This window comes from Stegastes partitus, unplaced genomic scaffold, assembly GCF_000690725.1.
Source record: "Stegastes partitus isolate 25-593 unplaced genomic scaffold, Stegastes_partitus-1.0.2 Scaffold46, whole genome shotgun sequence".
In the NCBI taxonomy this organism is placed as follows: Eukaryota; Metazoa; Chordata; class Actinopteri; family Pomacentridae; genus Stegastes; species Stegastes partitus.
In genome coordinates, this window is record NW_007577777.1 from 561,707 (window position 1) to 583,075 (window position 21,369).

A 21,369-nucleotide genomic window follows, 5' to 3' on the forward strand; every position below is an offset into this window, starting at 1 on the left:
TTATATTTACTTATTTACATAAAACTTTTAATTTGCACACATTATGTTGTTGAGTTGTGCTGACATAAAAAATGTTGGCAATTACATTGACCTAATGTGTGCAACTTCATCTGCTGCATTGATGGATAGAAAAAAAAAGTTGTCGTAAGTTGCAGAAATTAGCTTGATGTATTTTTTTTCCACTTTGAGATCAGAATTTCAAGTAGTTAATAATTTGTCATTGATTTCTCTTACCTAATATAGTCAATATAGTTTATTGGTTGAACAGAATTTCATTTGTATTAGACTGAACTCAAAAAGACTGATGCAAACGGTGGAAGTTATTTTTGTTGAGCCTAAACGTTTGTTTTTTAGAGCATAACTGATTGATCAAGCAGGAACTATTGGTTTACTATCATTGAAGTAGTGTGTCATATAAATGCCTTATTAGAATGTGGTGTTGCTTGATTCACTATTTTGCTCAGTAGAAATCAATAAATTAATCCTGTCAGGTGTCAAGAGTCAAAAAACGTACACATAGTTCAATACTAATACTATTAAAACATTACATATTATGACTGTTTTTTTCACTTTTACTGCAAATATATGCATTGTCAGCATAAATGTACAATGAAATTAAATCACAAATTTAAAGTAAATCATCAGTAAATCGTCAGTTATGTCATTTGTGATTTTATATGAACTTAAAATCACAAATTAGTCTTAACCCTGAAGTGTCAATTTAAAAAAAAAAAAAAAAAGTTACACATAGAACAAATAACTAGTATCAAAAACAGTGCTATAAATGTATCACCTATAGATATTATTTTTCCCTTCTTTTTTTTTTTGCATATTCTGCAGAAGAAATGAAAATTGCAGATGCAACATGCAGCTTTCTGGCAGCATCAGATACACTGTTGGTCCCCTGGAATGTGCAGCTACAAGACTATTCATAGAGTAATGAAAGAAAAATCATAGGATCTAGAGTAAGCTGCAAAGCTGCCATGTCATCATCAGTATAGTCATTTAGAAATGCGAAATTAATAGAAAGTGGTGCCATGTATGCAAACAATTGAGATAACTCTTCCATAAAACAGACACAAAAATGATAGATATCAGTACACATTTGCAGGATGATGATGATGATGATGATGATGGTGGTGGTGGTCGTAGTGATGATGCCGACAGGAGCTCATTGTCGCCCCCCCTCAGCCAATCAGCGCTCAGAGTTCACTCCCCCTCCTCTCCGGATGACGCAGATAGATCCCGTGTGTTCATGCTGGTCAGCTGCTGTCTGTGGAGAGAAGCATCAACCTGCAGCTCATGATGGAGAACGCAGATGGAGCTGCAGTAGCGGAGATCCGGTGAAGATGCCGCAGCTGCTGCGCCGTTTTTAAGCCCGAGTCAGCTTCAGCTACACCTGCCGTGGATGCTTTTCTCGATGGGTTGTGGAGGGAGTCGGGCGGACGCGATCATCGAGCCGAGGTACCACGAAAGCTGGACCAGAGAAACAGAATCGACGTGGCTTACCAACACGGACGTAGAAACCCCTCTACCAGTGGCCACCAGTAAGACCCTCCATCCTCACGTTTGCCTGTTGTAGCTGCAAAACGAAGAATCTATCATTGCAGGCCACGTTACATTCAAAATGCAACCTCTTTTGAGTCTCAAATATGATCCAACAGGCTCCAGCAAAAAGCTAATCATATACCCAGCTGACATATCACTGTGCCATCTCTATTTCCTCATATTTAATGTTTTGATCGACTGGTTCTGGTGTGTTTTCAATCAATAATCGACTCAGGTAAAGCGTTGGAGACCAGTCTGAGGGAGAAGAGGATGGTGAACACAGGTACCCAGTGTGGGAAGCAGGCCCTCACCACCACCAGCTCCAACCACCAGAGGAGACCCAGACGCTCCTTGAGTGATGTAGGTGTCACTGGTAGCAGGTACTGGCATGTCCGACTCCTAAATATACAAAAAACCACCAACAGTCTTGTCTTTGCTCACGTGGTGCAGCATCACATACTGTAGCTGTCCTCTTACATCACTCCTCATTTGCAGTGATAAAAGTCACGATACTCTGCAGACTCAGGATCAGCTTCATGAGGAAGTTGAGCCCAGGAGCTTTGAATAGTGAAGACAAATGTGAATGCAGCATCTAATATTTATTATCTGTTCTTAGTGCTATAAGGAAGTAGGTATTTGCAGTCACAACACGTGGCATCTGTACAGCTTTAAACAACCAAGTATGCATTATATGAAGAAGGATCATGATAGAGTGATAGACCAGAAACCACGAGTCAGTGAAGAGCCACAAATCTAAATTAGTTAACGAGGTTGTTGATGCTGCTTGCAGAATGTTTGTCCAACTCTTCCTGAAGGGCTCGGTGAAGTTGGCAGACATATTTTAGGAACAGGATTAGGTTGCTTTCATCCAGGGCATCATGTAGCTGATTGTCTGTCGCACCATCACACCAACGACTTCTTACACAACAGCTAGTGCACATTCTAACTGACATGCCAGCATCCAGCATGCATGTTCTCGTCTCGTTCTTGTCGTCTGTGGCATCGTGTCATTTTAATAAAGCTTCATTAGAAGGTGCTCTTTTATAGTCACTGGTGAAACTGTGTCTGATCATTGTTCTTTATTGAGTCAGTGGTTGAGAATTTGTCACCAGTGGAACTGCGAAAAAAAACTTCTTGTGCACAGTTGGCTAGATTTAACCCTTTCTCACCACAACAACAGAATTTCTTTTTCTCTAAATAAAAGAAAAAACAAAAACAAAAACACTTGCATGCTGTTTTTACATTTTTCTTAAGTGTAGTAGCACAGAATGAAGTGATTTTTAAATTATTTTTAATTAGTGTCCCAAACAACTGAGGAACCTCTGCTTTGAGGAAGTCCTGACCAAGATGACAGCACCATAAAAAGCTGATGACAATTTTAAATTCACGCAACAAACATAATAACATGAAAGCTATCCTACTGAGTGTTGGACCTGATTTCACATCTACAGCAATGTCAGAACTCTCATATAGCCTGGAATACCTCAGCCTAAATATAAATCATTTTTAGCCCAACCTGTTTACTTCTTTCTTCCATAATTTGTATATCACACAAACAGAAAATATCGAAGATTGACAACTAAATCCATATGTCATATTAAAATAATGAAAATGGCTAAACAGCTATGTGAGAGCCAGATATAGCTGAGTTTTAGCTCGAACATTATTGCATATTTGTATCACCAAAACAACTATAAATGTTAAGAGATGCACAACATAATGGTCTGAAAGCAGGCTAAAATTAGCTGCAGAGATTGTGGGTTGAACAACAACGAGGCCTAGGCTAGTCAGCGATAACCAGCTTTTAGACCATTCAAATAATTATATAGCTTTTTTTTTTTTTTTACTATAGGTTCTATTTGACAAGGCCGGAGTAAATGTGTGGCACAATGCAGAGCTGGTGATTAGCCTAGTAGTCAACTGACTGAAATTTAAGATGCAAATATTCTGATAACTGATCAAGCAATATAGTATTTTTTTTTCCTCTTTTAATTTCTTCTTGAGAGAATTTGTTGCTTAGGTTTATAGTATGTGATAGATAACTGAAAATGTTGGATCTTGGACTGATAATAGGAAGGAATCTGTGGGTTCTGGGAAATTATAATAAGTATTTCCTCTTGTTTTAAAGACAAAATTACAAAATAACATTTATCAAGTCATCATTAGAGGTTTTGTGGGTGAATGCTATTGGTGGATATAGTCCACAATATACAGTCTGTAGTCTAACATTTAAAATCAGTCATACATTTTGGCTAAGCTGCTGTGGCATGAAGGGCAAATACTAAAAACTAGGAATAATAAACTGTTTAACATAATATGGAATTATGAGCACGACCTATCATTATTGTAACCAGTCTCTCTGCTAAATCTTTCTTTAGAGAGCAAACTGTCAAAAAGGGAGTCCAGACGATGCAAATTTAGCAAATAAAAAAGAAACATAAAGATATAAATACTGGCACTGTACATGTTTGAGATTTATTGTCCTATTGAGGACTGAGTTACTATTTAAAAACGTCTGAAAACTCCTCGATCTGACCGAACGACTCACATTTTTCATCATCTTGGGAACATCGCTGTTTCTCCTCCACCTTCCTCTTGTGGCAGAGCTCCAGTGACTCAGGTCTCACTTGGCCATCTTTGCCCACTCACTTTCTGTCTGGTGTGGTGATATTTAAATGATGTGACGTTCACAATCTTACTTTTTTTTCCCCCAGCAAACTACTCGTGACTCCAAAAGGAGGGCATCAAAGGAGGCCGCTGCGCTGTCTAAGGATGGGCAGCCCGTCAATATCAACGCTGGTGGAGATCCTGAACCTGGAAACGCGTGCGACGAAAGATGAAGAGAAGCCGCGGGCCTGTGAAAAGGGAGACGGGCGGAGCTGCGAGCAGTTCACCAGGAAACGTGACGGTGATTTGCAGAAGCGCGTGGGCGATGTTTGCGAGTGACTTTGCGAGATCCTGGCCGTCGATCGCAGTGATTTACAACATAAGCACCTGCATACGTCTCCATCCAAAGACCTCTGGATGCTGCATCTTTGTCGTGCCATTGCATGTGTGAAGAAGAGAGTGGGTACCAAACAATGTTCGCACTCTCCACCATGCTTTTCTCCCATGCTTATGGTGCCAGTCAGGGAATGTGTCACTGTGTTAAGCCAATTTTAAGAAAACAAAACAAAAAAAAAAGAGCGAAAAGAACAGATTGCCCCCATATGCACATGATAATCACAATCTGCACATCAAATGTGTCCTGTGTGGGGCCCCTCCTTAAGATTTTTGCTTCAGTTCTTTGTGCAAGTATACTCCTTTTGTTGTGAATGATAGTATGGGAACCAATAATGATGCTGTTTAACCTCAGTCAATGCTGTAAGTGATGTTCATTTAAAAGAACCTGAAGTGCTGTTTTGGAAGCTGAGACTTGGATGTGTGAAGCTTGAAGGCTAAAGACTGTCTTTTTTCAGCCTTTGCAAGATAAAGAAACAAACACACCCGCATGTGCCTACAGATTTAATCTTGATTTGAACTGTACCTGTGTTAACTTTGACAGTTTGTTTTTCGAAACTTTGTTCGGTATTATGTGTTCTACAGTTCTCTTCTATTTTCGTTGTGTATTGGTACACTCTCTATTATTTACCACAAGGTATTGTAACTTGTGATTTTTGTGGCTTTACACTGATCTGCATGTACAATTCAATCTCATATTGATTTGGCTTTGGTAACTGATGTCTCAAATGCCCAAATATTAACAAGAGAAAGCCATTCGAAATAAAAACATTTGCCTCTCCAGCACTCATGGAAATACTCAGGAGGTAATTCAGGATGGGGCATTAGGAAGATGAGATCGCTGACCAGCAGATGGCGTTGTTGACCAGCTGAGGTCTCGCTAACCCAAGCTGAAACTACCACTTTGGGGGGGGGGGAGAATGGATCTAATAGACCGAATATTCAGCTCTGCTTTGCTTGAGAGCAAATGAAGGACAATCTACTGGTCATACGTTACCAGTAAAGTCTCATCTTGTTTACTTGTGATAGCTGTTGCTTGTCAAGAGTTTTGAATCTTTCGCTGGGGGTGGTGAAACATGTACAGGCCCAACCACATTTGTGATAAAAAAAAAAAAAAGACAAACTTGAAAAATTTAACACAAAGGATCTACCATATTTTTCTTCTTCTTTGCATTAAAGTTGTTGCTGGCTTTCTAAGTTGTGAAACCCAGAAAGAAAAGTGATATGTGCTGTTATTTCTCATGAGCTATACCACATTTCAGAAGAGAGTTGTCGGGCCTCATTATACTTTTAGATACACAGGCTATAATCACATGTAGTGATGATCATCTTTCAGCAAGAAAAGCAATCACTGAAGTTTGTTTTCTTTCATAGAAGGCAAGTTAATCAGAAAAAAAATCTATTAGACTGACAAGAAATGCCAAAACACCCTTATTTTATCCTGTTAACATCATCTTATGTGGGAGGCCATTTTTTACTTGATAATTTTATTGCAATTGACAACACACTTCAGTTGTATTAGACTTTAGAGAGCAATATGATAAAACTAAATAATTAATGCCAAATGTGTTCAATCCTGTGGTGAGTCTTGATGATGTGCCACAGAGCAGTCTGCAGAAGACGGAGCTCCAGTAAAGAAAATGTGCATCCATAAGACTTATGAAAGGAAATCACCCACGTTTTCACCCTTTCCAAAGCGATTAGTATAGGCTTTATATTAATAATGGACCCAGTCATTTCTAAAATGTAGAGTTAGAAGAAAAGGTTTAGTGTATTAATAATCAAAGATGCAAAAGCAAAACTGACCTTATTATGAGTGTGAACAATTATTTTTGTTCATGCATTATCATGTAAGAGGTATTTGAATATTTGTAGTTTACTTTGCTTTACTGGTGTTAAAACAATTTTCAGCTTCGCAGTAATCAAATCTTTATCTGCAAAGAATAGTCGGATAAAAAAAGATTTCATTGATTCCTAGAGGAGAACATCCTACATCGCAGCACCTAAGAGTAATAAGAAACTCAATAGATAATAATCTTAATTAAGGAATTTGGAAAGATTGCATTTAAAACTGTGTACAATGTAGGCTACTCATTATGATCAAGTAGACTGTACAAGGTAACAGTGCCGATATTTGTGCAAAAGAAATCCACAAACCATGTAGATACAGCTGTTAAAAGTGATTTAAAAAGCAGCTCTCAGTGACGGAAAGTAATTAAGTACCTTTACTTGAGTACTGCAGCGCTGGATCAATTCATCTGATCCTGCATTGAAGCACTGAAAAATGTGAAAATATCATATTAATTCACTGTTCACAAAAATCCAACTGTTTACAGGTGTCAAAAGATCCTTTCTCACAGCAGGATATTTGCAGCAGTTCATTTGCAGCAATTTCACCCTGCTGTACTTTTATCTTTTACATGTTTTATACCTCTGCATATGATAAGGCGTTGTATAAATAAACTTGGTTGCTTGCTTGCTGAATGGGACTAAATCCAAAGTACACAGTTAAGAGAACCAGTGCTCTTAAGCGGACTGTACTCACCGTGATATCAACGTAGAACACATAGAAAGAAAGTGGGATGAGCTAATTTAGCAAAAAGCACAATGCCTCACATTTTACTCTGAAAATGAAGCAATTAATTAAGTTAGAATTTAACCTCTTTGTTATCATGCAGCACAGACCTGGAAAAACCTCACAGTTGAGCCCAGATTCTAATTACTTTGAAATCTAAGCTGAAAACATTTCCACACTGACTACTTTCCCCTGTAAAGACTGCAAGAAAAAAAAAAAGTAACTTCACATTAGGAAGGTGTTTGATCCATGCATCTAATTTCAATTCATTTTAAATTAGAAACTATTTATTAGGATATTAACATGTGACCTTTACTATGTTTTTATTGTGTTTTGAAACACTCTGTCCAGTGTATAACATTTCAAAATAAAACTTCCTTGCCCTATAGACTGCTGGGCTGCATTGGGGTCAATATCCCTACAACGCCACTGGCAATAATATATATACATATTTTTTTTTTAAATTTTTGAAAACACTACCACGGCCTGTGGATTTCGCCTACAGCCTACACACTCATTTAAAGTCTCCGCCTCCTGCAGCTGCGGTTGCTGGACTTTAACCCGGCGGGCGGAGGGACCACGCGGCCCGAGCTGTCAGAGCCGCCGCTGAGCCGTTGGAGCCGCTCGGAGCGAACAGCAGCTCCAGTGACCGACAGCAGACGACTCAGCCTCCACAGACACACACCGACCAGCCAGTTTCGCTTCTTCTTCTTTTTTTTCCCCCCTCTCAATGTTATGCGGTTACAATGATGTGAGGATGGCTAAACGACCGGGGACCGACGACGGCATGTTGACTTCGCCCACCATTCTCCGGGACTTCGCCGCCGAACTGAACGCCGGAGACGTGAGCATGGACTGCGGCGACGGAGCCGAGGAGGTCTCCCTGGAGGAGATCCTGACTCTGTACAGCCAGCCGATAAACGAGGAGCAGGCCTGGGCTGTGTGTTATCAGTGCTGTCGGACTTTAGCGCAGAAACACAGGAGGAAAAGCTCCAGGAGCGCCGGTGCCCCCGCGGCCGGCTACCCGAAGAGAATCGAGGGACCCGGGGACGTGAGGATCGGGAGAGACGGCACCGTCAAACTGCACTTTGAAGACAGCACAGGTAACCACGGAGCAAGACAGGTGTACTGGTAATTGGTCGTCTCGTGTGAAAAGAAAACAGCTAAACCACAAAGACAGCACACAATGAAGCTTTAAAAAAAAAAAAAATTCTTCCCTTCACATCACTCACAGGCCAAACGAACGTAGCATCCCTACAAAGAGGCCATATTGTTGTGGCTGCCTGCTTCCAGCCATGTGGCGAATTTGTTTACAGGCGCCCGATGCGGTTATTAATAATACATCATAGATCACCGCATAGCTGCTGGGGATCACAAAGACCAAGAAAGCTGTTTTTAAAATCAATTATTCACACAGTCAGGGTTTGCGCTGTCACTGCAGAATCCTAATTTTATATTTAAAAAAAAACAAAAACAAAAAAAAGACGCGGCTCGTATAATTGCTGAATTCAGACGGCTGTGTTTGTTAGCTTCAAGAATGGCTGCTGTTGTTCGTGCTTGGAAATTGTGTCCCTGCAGCGGTCAGTTAGCTTCAGTAAACAATGAACCATGTGATTGCATTTAAACTGCACATCACCTTCAAGTCCAGATCAAAGCAATGTAAGCCAGCATCGAGACTACAGCATAAATCCTGCAATAAAAAAAAAAAAGAAAAAGTTAGATGACTCATAGCTGCAAACAGCCCCCATTATCAGTGTTGTGACATTCTGCTAAAAGCACAGATTGGAGGGGATTTGGAGTCTAGTCCAGAGCAGGTGTTTGCTGTGTGCTGCATTCACCTGAGGGGAGAACACAGTGGAAATGTAGTAGTGGGATAAACATAATCAAGTTTGCACACATTGGCTGCTCCAGACACTAGATCTGTTTGATTCCCGGCATGTTAAGAGCTGTTCTGTGAAATCTACAACCCAAGCGTGCATACTATCAAAGAAGAAGCCAGTTTTCTACTTTAATGATACCTTTAGGGGTACTCTCAGGCGTCATGATACTGATGATTAATAGCAGATGGTACATCAGAGGTTGTATTAAGCAGAAAAATAGCAGTTCAGTTGTGTTATACAGCAAAAAATATAGAATAAAAAATCACAGCTACTCTGGTTAAGAGTCCTCAGAGGTCATATAAGTTACACAACAAAAGTGCTTCCCTCCCTAACACCATCTGGAGAACGTCGTTTTATAACTAACACATCCAATATGTGTAGACTATATTACACCACCAGCCTTGACTATTGACAGAGAAGTACTTGACAACAATTTAGACATTTTGTAAAAAATCCTATCAAGCAAAAATGCCCACATTTTAAAATTGTGAATATTTTCTTAATCATCTGCTGCAGTAGGTTGAAATCCTTTTGTTTTGGACTGTATTATAAAACATTGCAAAGATGCCACTGTGTTTTTATTTAACTGTTTGACACCTTATGGAGTAAACTGTGAATTGTTAATGAAAATAATATTCATTTGCAGCCCTAATTTATCTTACAGTTTAATCTGTCTTGCCACATGGACTGGAACAGGCAGTTAACGGACTGTATCTCTATCAGTTCCAGTCTTAATGAGCTGGATCATGCTGCCTTTTAATACAGCTAGAATTCAATTTACACTTGGCATGGAAGCTGAAAACAGTCAGCTACTGGAAAAACCCATTATTATTCTGTGTCTTGTAGGCCACCTGGGTGTTAAAAAAAACAGATCAGGCATCTGAAAACCAACAGGGCTCTGGGTACTGAGCACTACAATTGAGCCCATGTTGCATATTTTAAAGCACATTCTGTGTTTAAAGGCTCATTCCGGTACAGCAGCTCGTATGCAGACAGATGTGTCGTACGTAATGTCTCAAAGCCTCGTGGCCTTTTAACTGCATTCCATTAATACGTGAGAGATAAAGTTGGGTGTTGGAGGAGGAGGTGTGTCTGTCAACACAACCTCAGGCGCTTACGTTATGTCCTACCTCTCTTGGGAACCTATTAGCCACCTTTCTTCATGTTTTCCCCTCCACTGTTTCTTTTCTTTCCTTTTAGCATTCTCATGTTAACCCCTCAGTCCAGCTCTGCTTCAGTTTCTTTGTCTGATCGGTGATGTTGCCTGTGTGTGAAGCTGACACTCGCACAGTAAACAGATTCAGTCAGAGCATCTTTGCGCTACCAAAAATAGAACCAAATGTGATGATTAGATGCACAGACTTTAGAAGTCTGAGCGCAGATGAGTTTGGAGATTATGAGGAATTTCCTTTTGCTGCTCCTCTGGCGAGTAGCTGAGGTATTTTGGGACAGCTTGGCCCTGTCCTGATTCTTATTAGGCCTGGTGATGAGAGAGACGTGAGGCCTATTAAGCTTCCAGTAGCTCGGCGGCCGGCGTATGGGGTTGCAACCCAGCAGAAAATCAATGCTTATGCAACTTGCATATGGCCCACTCATGAGTCAGGGACAAGGTGGCATCAATTGGCCGGTTACCAGACCACCGACGCTGAGCTTTGCAGCCTCCTCTGGCGAACCCACCTTGAATAAAGATGTGTGACTGCTGCTGCGGTCAACTATCACGCAGTAAACAAGGAAGTGACGCATGGCAAACACAATCACACTAATAAGCAGCACAAAGCCTGAGTCAAATCTTATTTTTGGGCAAATTGAAGCGAGATGCACACGACTCGTGCTGCAGTCAAATCAATTTAGATGTAGAGCCGGGGGGAGAATATATTCACTGTTGCTGCACTGCATCAGGGTTTGGAGTTGTTTACTCTTATTTTTAGTGTTTCATACATACAGTACAGAAGTTTTTAAGGATCTTTTTCTATATTTATTGATTAGATTGAAAGATAAAACTTTGCATCATCAAGCAGAGGAGATATCTTGCAGTCCTCCCTCTTTCTGTGAAACCCTTTCAGCAGCACAGCGGTTGATATTTCTTTGAATAGGATAGTCAGGGTGACACTTAACGCCGCTCCAAATATGTCCACTGAGCTTTACTTGCCCTAGGAGAGTCGAGGAGGCCTTGCCAAGCCACCTCTCCTTGCCTGGGTAAAACAGAGGAGCCAGTGTTTCCCAGATGAGTGTTTGCGGATGAATGTTTTTTTTCTCCCATCTGTTCGCTGTAACTTTCTGCAGAGTGACGTGAATTGTACTATGCTGTGAAACAAGTATTTTCCACCAATGTGTTCCTTTAGTTGTGTATTTTTATTACTAAATGACATAATGATCTGTTGATGAACTTTGATTGCAGATATTTCCCGTATTAGTTTGACCAAAATGTCTCATTTGTGTGCAGTTACCTAATTTTACTTTCCGGACTGGTGTTAAAGTCCGCTGCTATATCGCTCTATATGTACTTTAAGCTTTGACCTCGCTCTTACCAGCATTTTTCCCTTTGTTTCAAATCACTGTGTCCAGTAACTGTTGTTATTGGAGTTGCAATGCTCCACCAGTTAATCAGCCAGGTTGATTGATTTTAATTATCAGATTATTGTAAAATTTTCAACCTGTTATGCAAAATGATCCAAACACTGAATGGTACCAGCTGAGGATTTAGTTATTTTCCTCGTCTTGTATTATAATAAATGCAGAATATGTGAGTTTCTTTCTTTTTTTTTTTTTGCAGTTAGTGAGCAAAACAAAACAATTGAAGTTGTCAGGTGGGGCCATACTACACCCCAATGATTAGTCAAAGATAATCATTAAACTGAACACTAATGAAAGTAACTGTTAGCTGCAGCTCACTATGAATCAAGCCATATTTGGTTGATCAATACAGGAAAGAGATTACTTCTGTGTACTTTTGAGCTTGTTCGTGGAAAATCTTGAGGTACAGCTACACCAGGAAAGTCATTACCGGAAGAGATAAGGTTGTCAGATTACTTTAATCTTTTGTCCATTAAGCGAAAGAGAAAGTATAGTTTTTTTTTTTCATCTAATCAGGTGCTTTGATTTTAGAGTATTCTTTAGAAAAGATTACCGTAGAGATTAATGTTCAACCTCAGATGTAATGTTTTAGGGAAAGGTCTCAGTCAAGGGTGAAGTATTGCTTTCTTTTATTCCGACTTTCCATTTGGAGAGCGGTTTCCATGGAAACAAGAGGGCACTGGTTAGATGCCTTCCCTCGGAGTGTGAATGAACAATCATATTACTATAAGCAACCCCCAGTGGTATGTTTTGACACCTCAATTTGCCTCAGGCAGCGTGCAAGCAATGTGCAGTGACTGCAGAGAAAACACAATAATTTATTAACTTGCCGGTTCTCCAGCCGTCTGTTAAGTGCTGGTGTGTTTCAGCTGCTCCTGTGCGGCCACATTTCATCTCCATTCTCTCTCCTAGCACGTTAATTTTAATAATTTATGCTCTGTAACACCGTCTTAAGTGTGAGGTTTCTCTGTTCTCTTTTTAAAATGTCTTACATAGCTGCACAGTACATTCACATATATAATTCAGAGGGTGTGTTGTCTCGCTGATTGTTACAAGCAACTTGTTGCACAATAAATCTTCATTGTCTTTGAGCGTGAATAACACTTCTCTCTATTCTGTCATTACAGATAAATACCGGTCGGCCCCTACGTCATTAGAGGTGAGTTCAGATCTCCTTAGTCACTCCAAGTTCACTTGTCAGATGAGTTTTCCTTTTCAGAGCGCTGCTGAAGCAGTTGGTGGGTTTTCTATTAGCCACGCTTCAGCAGCTTTATTACCCTGCAGATAGAATATAAGAGTTTTACTTTCAATGTGTCCTTTCACTTTGTAGCTGTTAATTTGTTTCCCCTATCATCATGTTAACATAGACAGAGCTATTTCAGAACCTGTTTTCATAGCTTGCCCATTGCTGATGCTGTGAGCTGTGTGAGCATCTACACCTCAAATATGCAGGCGTGGCCAATCTTTAATACTGAGAAGAACATTTTTGGAAAGATATTTAACACTAACTGATGATCAGTGTTGATGAGGAGTGGTGTTTTCTAGTCTGTAGTACCCGTGCTGTCTTCAAGAACTGGTAGAAATCTGTTTGGTCTGTCACATCTGCGCCGCCAACATGTAAATATGGCACCGCTCAGCAGGCACAGATGGCATCTGCTTTCTGGGAGTTTTCCTTCCCTGTGCGTACGACTTGCACACATAAAATAAATGTACAAACCATACATGATCACAACAACTTCAAAAAAAGATGTATCCATAAAAATGATTTTTGCTCACACAGGCAGAACAAAGCACATGACATTGTTTCAAGTATGCCAGAGATTGACAGGGGGAGTGGGAGTGAGCCAGTACAAATAGCACTCTTTACTTTGTTATGGAGCTGCTGTGTGTGCTGCCCTCTAATGCAGAGGAGCACTTAAAAGAGAGCGTCTTTGTTCTTCTTTTCGCTTTGTTCATGCATGCATTACTTTTATTTTTAACTATTATGCCCTCAGTAATCATCACCAAAGTCACGTGGTAAGAACATGTGGCCAGTAGCTGTTTGGTCAAGCAAGGTACGCCGTATAATGTTGGGAGGAGAAGTCTGTGTACATAAAGTAATCACACACAGAGGCGTCTTAGCGAGTCTAAGATTGTCCTTCATGTCCTTCGAGTTTGTCTTGTAGTTCATGTGATCCTAGGCATGCACAGTATGTTTGTGTTTTTGCACGGCTAAGCTGAAGACAGAATTCCTTTCCTTCAGCTGGGCAGTGAACGTGGATGAAATCTCATGGCTGAACTGTGGCTCCTGACTGAATCACTGAAAAGAAACTGCTAAGCATATATATCTGTTGTCCTCATGGAGTAACTTAACCATTATTTTACTTGATTTGGTTTCAACTATGTAACATGATCTTTGCGAGTTGATCCTGGATTGCTAGCCTTGCTTATGCTGTTTGTACAAATAAGCTGTGAACAGGGTGTGTTCGCATTCTTGGTTGTTTTTTGGAACTAGCATCTTGCACAATGGTGAAATGAGTGCATCAGATAGCATTACAATACCACCAAGTCAACCTTGTGGTTAGAACCTGGGTACACGCGATGTTTTAAAATATGTGCTTGCCTATTTTTTTAGTGTTGGTGAGTGATGATGGCCTAATCAGTTGTGATTACCTGTTGACTATTTGGGCTCTGTTACAGCCTGGTAGTTGTTGTTCCAAATCTGTTTTGCCATGCGTGCTTGAAAAACAATGGCAACTGTGGTGAACCTGGCTGTAAGTTGGTCTGAACTGAAATATCTGAACAATTACTGGATGGATTTTGATGATCCTCTGGCGTTTTATTAGCGCCACAATGAAGTCGAACAATGTTTTTAAAATATTTTTTGTAACTAAAGGAATGGCAAAACACAAGGCTAACATTAAAATGAAATTGAGAGTTACTGGTAGGAATGTGAGATATCAACGCATTAGTAAGTATTATTATTAATATTGTCCCAACCAGGGCCGCCGCTAGGGCTCCTGTCTCTTTCTCGACTGTCCTATCTAATAAAAGCAAAAAGGCTAAAAAAAAATTGTCCCAACCAATATATCAGTTGGTCAGTATTATCATCTGATTTTTGCGTCACAGATGTGTTGGTATTGGCATATATGTTATCCAGTATGTATTGATATGAAAACTTCTTTTTGTGTGTGTGTATGTGCTTGATGTATTTTAGACATGGTGTCATAACTTGGTTTAACCAGTGGGGCAGCTCCAATTCCATTCTTTAAAAAAACTCTTAGCGCTGTCTGCAGCACATGTAGCAGAGTATACATCACAGCTGAGGATACAATGGTATGGAGTCAAGCAGTGTCTTCACAGTAACTTGCAAAGTTTGTGAAATACATTGCTGTAAACGTAATAATAATAACCCCATCGTTTGCCCTGCTTTGAAATCAGAATCAGCCCCAGTATCAGTCAGGCTCACATTATATTATATCATGATAAAGCATGATGAGGACTTTTAATTTACAAAAGGGCACCGCCACATGTAAATTAATGTTCTTCATGCAATCAGTAAATAGATGCCATATTATGCAGGCATGTTTACATATTTTTCTGTATTTTTTTTCTCAAATAATTATTAGGATCCACTGATTTTTATTAGTAACTCGTGACCAAATATCAATTTCTTTTTATGAGTCTCAGGTGAACATTCTTTGGTGTTTGGCGAGTGTCACCGTGCAAAGCCACAGAACTAAACCGTTTACCATTATACTCTCTAAACGTCAGCATGTTTGCATTGTCATTACGACCAAGTCGGCATGCTCAAATTAGTATTTAGGTCAAATCACTAAGGTACAGCCTCACAGAGATGCTTAGCATAGCTGCAGACTGTGAGTCTTGTTCAAAGCTGCCTTGTTTGATTTGTGTTTTTGTGGTTCATGTAATTCGATGTTCTAAAAGGCTTTTCATGTTAAGTGGGACTTTAAATACACTCTGGTGCTTTACCTTCATCCAAGTGCATTCAGATGCTTTGGGAACATTTATTTAGAGCACACAACCCCACATACCCATTTAATTGGTCATGCACAGTGATGCTCTTGGCCATAGTCCCTTATGTTTGACCTTGTGTGTTTGTCTCAGTCTCTTGTGAAAGTGAGTCAGCCATCTCGCCAGCCAGTCAGCCTCTACCACTATCTCATACCGCCGGTTCTAGTCTTCAGAGCTAATCGTCGGCTTTCGTGGACTTGACCCACTCTCCCTCATGTACACTCGAGAACTTGTGACAGCAATCATCGGTAATGTCGAACAACACACTTGCTTTTACTGACGTCAACGCTAGTAGCGAGTTAGGCTTTGTTTTGCGTGCGTCGCCCTGTTGTCGTCTTCGTTAGTAGTAAACATTTCTAACGGGGTAAAACTGTGTGACATGTAAAGTGTGCACCTTCTGTTGTAGCCTACAGAAGAAGCTTAACCTAGTTTGTCCTCAGCTGAAGATTAAGGTGAGATTAGTTATAGTATCCCATTATAGATTCTCCAGTTTGCCAGATCTGCTCAATTCAGATCGGCGCCAAGACAATTAGTTTTCCAGCATCATACTTGAAGTTAAGCCTCGGATTTGTAAATAGATCCTAATAGACAGAATTTCTGTGCGACTTGCTTGAAGCTTTGTTCACTCAAAGACCTGTTTGTCTTGTTTAAAGACAAATTACAGATTCAAATAGGACCTTATTCACAACCTGTGTTATATCGGTTCAGCCTATACTGGGGAGGGATTGCATATCTTTGCATGTTAACAGTGTACAGTAGTGGCGTCCACCCTGCAGCTGGTGGAACAGGGCCGTCATGTGTCTGCTAATCAGGCCTCTGTGTTTAGAGTGTGTGTGCAGGGGGCTGGATGTCTCTCCCTTCAGCCTCCCACCAGCCACCAGAGGCTATGAGCTCCGTCTCTACAAAGCCTGTCTGTCAGCTCTGACGTCAGACTGCACATTTTAAGAAGGAGAAACATGGAATTTTCATGTTTTTTATGGTTTTTGGGTCAGTTGGCTGCGTGCTTGTTTATACTCCCCTGGAGTGACTGATTGACAGTCAGTTTGATCCCTGTATGCCTGACATGCACCAGTGACCTCGTTATTTTACATCCTGCTTTTATCCAGATTGATCAATTGATTTTTTTTTTGTGAGTCTGACAGCTTCACCTAAAAGCACACGCTCATATTACAGTCCCCAAGGTTGTATTTCTGCCTGTACAGGGAGATTCGCAACAAAAGCCACAGGAATGCAATTTATTGAACAGTTGAGCCTATTTAAGACAGGATGTTCTATTTATATCTGTGAAGACATCTGATCCTACTTTTTTCCCATCCACGCAGGCCCGAGTGATGAATCGAGTTTCCTCCTCGGTCTGTCAAGTCGATGAAGTTATCAAATGTTCTGCCACAGATGTTTTGCAGCTAGAAAGTCCTGTGTGGCCTTTGAAATAAGACAAATCGGTTCGTGTGTAGAGCCAATTTTTGCTTCCCTGATTCGTGTTTGGAGACACTTTAAGGATCTGCCAACATTTAGGTCAAACTCAGTTGAAAGAACTGCCTATGGCTGTAATGAAATGAACTAGATTCTGCAAGTTTGTCCTTTAGGGAGGGTGTTTTTAGATAACGGCTCGGGTTACAAGGCTTTTTAACCTTGAAAAACTGAGTCTTCATATCACGTGTTCTCAGTTTTTTTCCTTTTTAAAGATTCCTTTTACCTGCAGTCTGGGCTTTTATGCCAGGATTCCTCTGATGGGGAGAAAAGATGACGCGATGTCAGAGGCGACGTTTGATGCGGACAGACATGTTCTCGCCGTTCAGCAATTTCCACTTGATTTCACAGTTGAATGCAAACTCAACAGTTTGTGACCAGGAGGTATGAAAGAGCAGCACCGTGTCCTGCCCCTCTGTGATAGTGATGCTGCAGACCGGAGGAGGCAGAGCATCCTGCAGTGGAAGACCTCTAGATTTAGCTCTGCTTATGTAACTGTCTGTGTTTTGATGGCTTTGCTCTACTACTGCACCAAATGCTGAAGGCTGCTTATCTGACTGCTTTGTGAACTCGAATTGGCAACGGTGAGGCCTCGGGCCGCAAGTGCAAAGGCAAGAGGATGATCGTGTTAACTCTGATCCAGAAGTGATGTCCGGCCAGTTGCTGTAGTCTGCAAGAACAGCATTTCTGCCTTCAAAAAAACGGGTATTAGTGTTGTTGCATGTTACCATTCATTTTTTCCAAGTAACCAATAATAGAAAAAAGGTGACTCTACACACTACCGTAAATTCCGGACTATAAGCTGCTACTTTTTTCACACGCTTTGAACACTGCGGCTTAAACAGTGATGCAGCTAATTTATGGATTTTTACGAGTTTTACGAATTTGCCTTGAGACGACAGAGAGACTGAGGAAGTGTGTGACGACGTAATTCTGAGGCGATTGATTACTTTTCCTGGTAGGCGACTGTGTTTTTTTTTTTTTATCCAGCCGTGTTACAGGCACTGTTCGGAAAAAAGCATTTACGTATTTGTGTATGTTACCGGTACGTATTAAATTAAAAGTTGTAAACTTGTGTATTTGTGTAAATATCTCATGTTACAACGTGAACACCTGCAGCTTACAGACAAGTGCGGCCTGTATATGTACAAAACTTGTTTTCTTTTTAAAGTTAGTGGGTGTGGCTTATATTCAGGTGCGCGGTACGGTATAGATATATCACTTTTGACATTTTAAATTTGTTTTCATACTTGTCTCCTCTCCCCTCTGGGTACACACAGCCTGCAGTTCAACCAAAAACAAAAGCAGAAGTTTTGTACATGACTGTTTTCTTCAGCTGAGTCACTATCTACTTCCTGATTGCACGGGCAACCCAGAATTTTTTTTTTTACAGAATCTGGCTGGTGCAAACAGTTTATTTTTAAAACAATTTATTTTATTAAATGTGTAGAAAAAAGTGATTTTGGTGAAATACAGCTTAGGTTTTGTTACGTTTCCCGACTAAACGACACGGCAGACGATTAGTTCAAGGACTATCCGAGAGTTCAAAATACTATGATGGTTCTTTCAGTTTGTGGCTCTAAAAAAATCCCCCAAATTACACTGTTTATCAAACGTAGCATGTCTATAGTGATAAAAAAAAAAATATCTGAGTAGTTGTATAATTCTGTGTGAATGGGGTACAGGGGCAGATAAGTCTTCTTTCCGCTCGTATTTGCTCGTGTGAGTGTTTAAGCTGCTCTTCAACACAAACAGCTCATTCTTTGCCCATCTGCGTACTAGTTGACTCACTGATGCTTCCCCCATCATGGTCCCTCCTCTTGTACTGCTTGTCAGCTTATACAGCTGAGAACATGTATATTCTCCAACCTAGAATATTCAAAGAGTTTAGCTTTTTGCTATTTGTCAAAGGCTGAGTGACACAAGACTGGAGTAGCTACAAATAAAACATGCAGTGTACAGTAATAGATGGAAAAAGTGCTGGTTTTGCTTCATTTATTTAACCTTCACCGAATTACGGGTTATCATGTTGTAATTTAAACACTTTTTCAAGGGTGTCTGTATGGCTTTATCCATGAAATACATCAGTTTCACCTGTTGTGAACTAGTTTACATGAAACCTGTGAGCGCGGCTCTGAGGGCTGCATGCGTTCTTTTAGGAGACAAAGGTCATTCATGAGTAAAAAATTCTCTTCGTATTTGTCATTTATTCACAAGACGATGTCTCTGACGCGGGAAAGAGCGATTCTCTGATATAAAAAACTCATTGTTGGAAAACAAGCACGAAGCACTTCTCTCCCGAGGCGATGATGTCATGTCAAAAGCTGAGTTTTTTGTATTTGCTGGTGACCCGTGAGAAAAGTTGAGGACTGCTTTGTGAATGGACTGGTGATCCACATTCCAACTGTACTCGCTGTTCCTGAACTCTGCTTTTTCCTGAAGTCTTTTTTAGCACTGACGCTGATTTTCTTCTCTGTGATACTATTTTTTTTTCTTTGACACCCACATGACTCATGCTGCTGTGTTTCCTAAGAACCGTTTTTAAACGTAGGCGATGCCCTGCGTTACCTGTGGCTGGCTAAGACCTTGCTGACGGGGAAAATATGTTTGTTTTTTTTTTCCATCCACCCCTGCAGCCACCTCCCCTGGATGAAGCCTGCTTTCAATTAGTGGTTTGCTACCAAACATTTCAACTCGTGCCTTAAAACCCTGCAGTGGATTTCCTGGCTGTCTTTCTGTGGCGTTTATCCGCATACTTGTTCCCCCTCCTTCCTCATGCTGCTCCTCTGCTTTGCCTCATTCCTCTGAGTCACAAGTCTTTAAATGAGATTTGGATGTGTAATTGAAAAACTGAGCTGTATTTTTTTTTTTTCCTTCCCCTCCTTCCTCTTTTGCCCTTCAGTCAGCTGAAGATGTCTTTTCCCCATTCCTCCTGTCATTAACTCCCAGGGGACTTCTGTGTGTGTCATACTTCAGTAGAAGGAAGTGAACAAAGTCTTGAAGCTTTTACTATCATGTTGGTGGAGGTACCCAGCCTTCACTGGTGTATTTTTAGCCATTTATGCCTGGATCGTCATCGAACAGATTATTGTACTGACTGTTAATTATTCAATCAAGCTTTATTTATATAGCATTTTTCATACATATAGCAATGCAAAGGGCTTTACAGCATAATAACATTATCAAAGAAAGAAAAAAGACCAGAAAACCTGTCCCCCTCACCCTCCATCTATACACATACACATATGGCTACAAACACCGGACCCCCCCGGCCCCGACAGACAAGAGGACCCCCACACCAAACTGGGGAGCCCCCCAACCAGCCAGGCTGAAGAGACCCGTAAACAGCACCCCCAGCAGCAGACCGGACACAGCCCCCAGTGTGGAGGACCCCCCCCCCAATGAAACACTGGAGCTTAAAACTAAAAACTTTCAAATATAGAAGGCCCTATGTAAAATACACAAGATAAAAAAATAAATAAATGATAAATAATTTAAAAAGTCAATTAAAAGCCGGATTAAAAAGGTGCGTCTTTGATCTTCTTTTAAAAATATCGACAGTCTCTGCAGTCCTGAATGCTCTCCGGCAGGATGTTCCACAGGCGGTGGCTAATATTACTGTATTAAACACTGGGCTTTCTGTGCTAGCTACCACCAGGCAGTTAAAATCACAACACATTTTAATGTTGGATGGGAAATTGGATTCAAACAGTAACTGTTGACTAAATCTGCTCACGTCCTGTGTAGCAAATATCCCTCAAGTGGAAATCTATCCCAAAGTGTCTGCTTACATTACACATGGATACAAGAGGATTTTGTGCACATCTGTACAGTTTTACTACAACATAAACATCTGCATCACTGCGGCCCATGAATGAGACCCCTCCTGTGCTGTCAGTCACTCCAGCGTCCTTCCGCTCTCTCTGCCCACTACGGTGCATGTTGTGCTACAGATGGATTATAAGGTTACGTAATAAGACACTAAGGAATAGGATATTTCTTTTAGCCCCGGAACAGGATTATGAGCCGCACACAGAGATGTTTGATAAATGATAACAGTATAACGCCACCAAGCTGATCTCTGCCCTGGAAGAGCAGGATAAATAGGTTAGTGGTGGGGGGATTCTAAGAGGGTGCTGATACTTTCATGGTATTGGTATTTTAGGTAGCTTTAAGGATTTTTAGTTTTAAAAAGAGGTAGAATACAGAACAGGATAAATAAATAAGAAACCCACAGTCCAATGGCAATGATGCAAAATTAAGTAGTTCTTTGACAAAATTAGTGATTAAATAAAAATCTTTCTAATC

At 40.6% G+C, this 21,369-nt stretch overlaps 2 protein-coding genes across 3 annotated transcripts in view; both read left to right on the top strand.

Moving 5' to 3' along the window:
* The first annotated feature begins 1,408 nt into the window (after positions 1 to 1,408).
* LOC103376370 (brain and acute leukemia cytoplasmic protein) lies at positions 1,409 to 4,388 on the top strand. The gene is made up of 3 exons (XM_008306739.1): positions 1,409 to 1,547; positions 1,784 to 1,908; positions 4,263 to 4,388. Exons 1-3 carry the CDS (start codon positions 1,409 to 1,411, stop codon positions 4,386 to 4,388), a joined length of 390 nt encoding a protein of 129 aa, XP_008304961.1.
* A 3,392-nt stretch (positions 4,389 to 7,780) lies between these two features.
* Positions 7,781 to 21,369, top strand: part of spire1a (spire-type actin nucleation factor 1a) — a 38,358-nt gene continuing 24,769 nt past the window's right edge. For both annotated transcript variants that reach the window (XM_008306741.1, XM_008306742.1), the window contains exons 1-2: positions 7,781 to 8,226; positions 12,705 to 12,736. In XM_008306741.1, the coding sequence (XP_008304963.1) occupies positions 7,854 to 8,226; positions 12,705 to 12,736 (405 nt within the window). In that variant the 5' untranslated portion in view covers positions 7,781 to 7,853. The remainder of the gene's footprint in view (positions 8,227 to 12,704; positions 12,737 to 21,369) is intronic.

Bases quoted from the DNA above. Each gene is read 5' to 3' on its own strand.
- LOC103376370 (XM_008306739.1), top strand. From the start codon at position 1,409: ATGCTTTTCTCGATGGGTTGTGGAGGGAGTCGGGCGGACGCGATCATC. The intron at 1,548-1,783 runs GTAAGACCCTCC...TAATCGACTCAG, and splicing joins CCCTCTACCAGTGGCCACCA to GTAAAGCGTTGGAGACCAGT. The intron at 1,909-4,262 runs GTAGGTGTCACT...TTTTTCCCCCAG, and splicing joins CCAGACGCTCCTTGAGTGAT to CAAACTACTCGTGACTCCAA.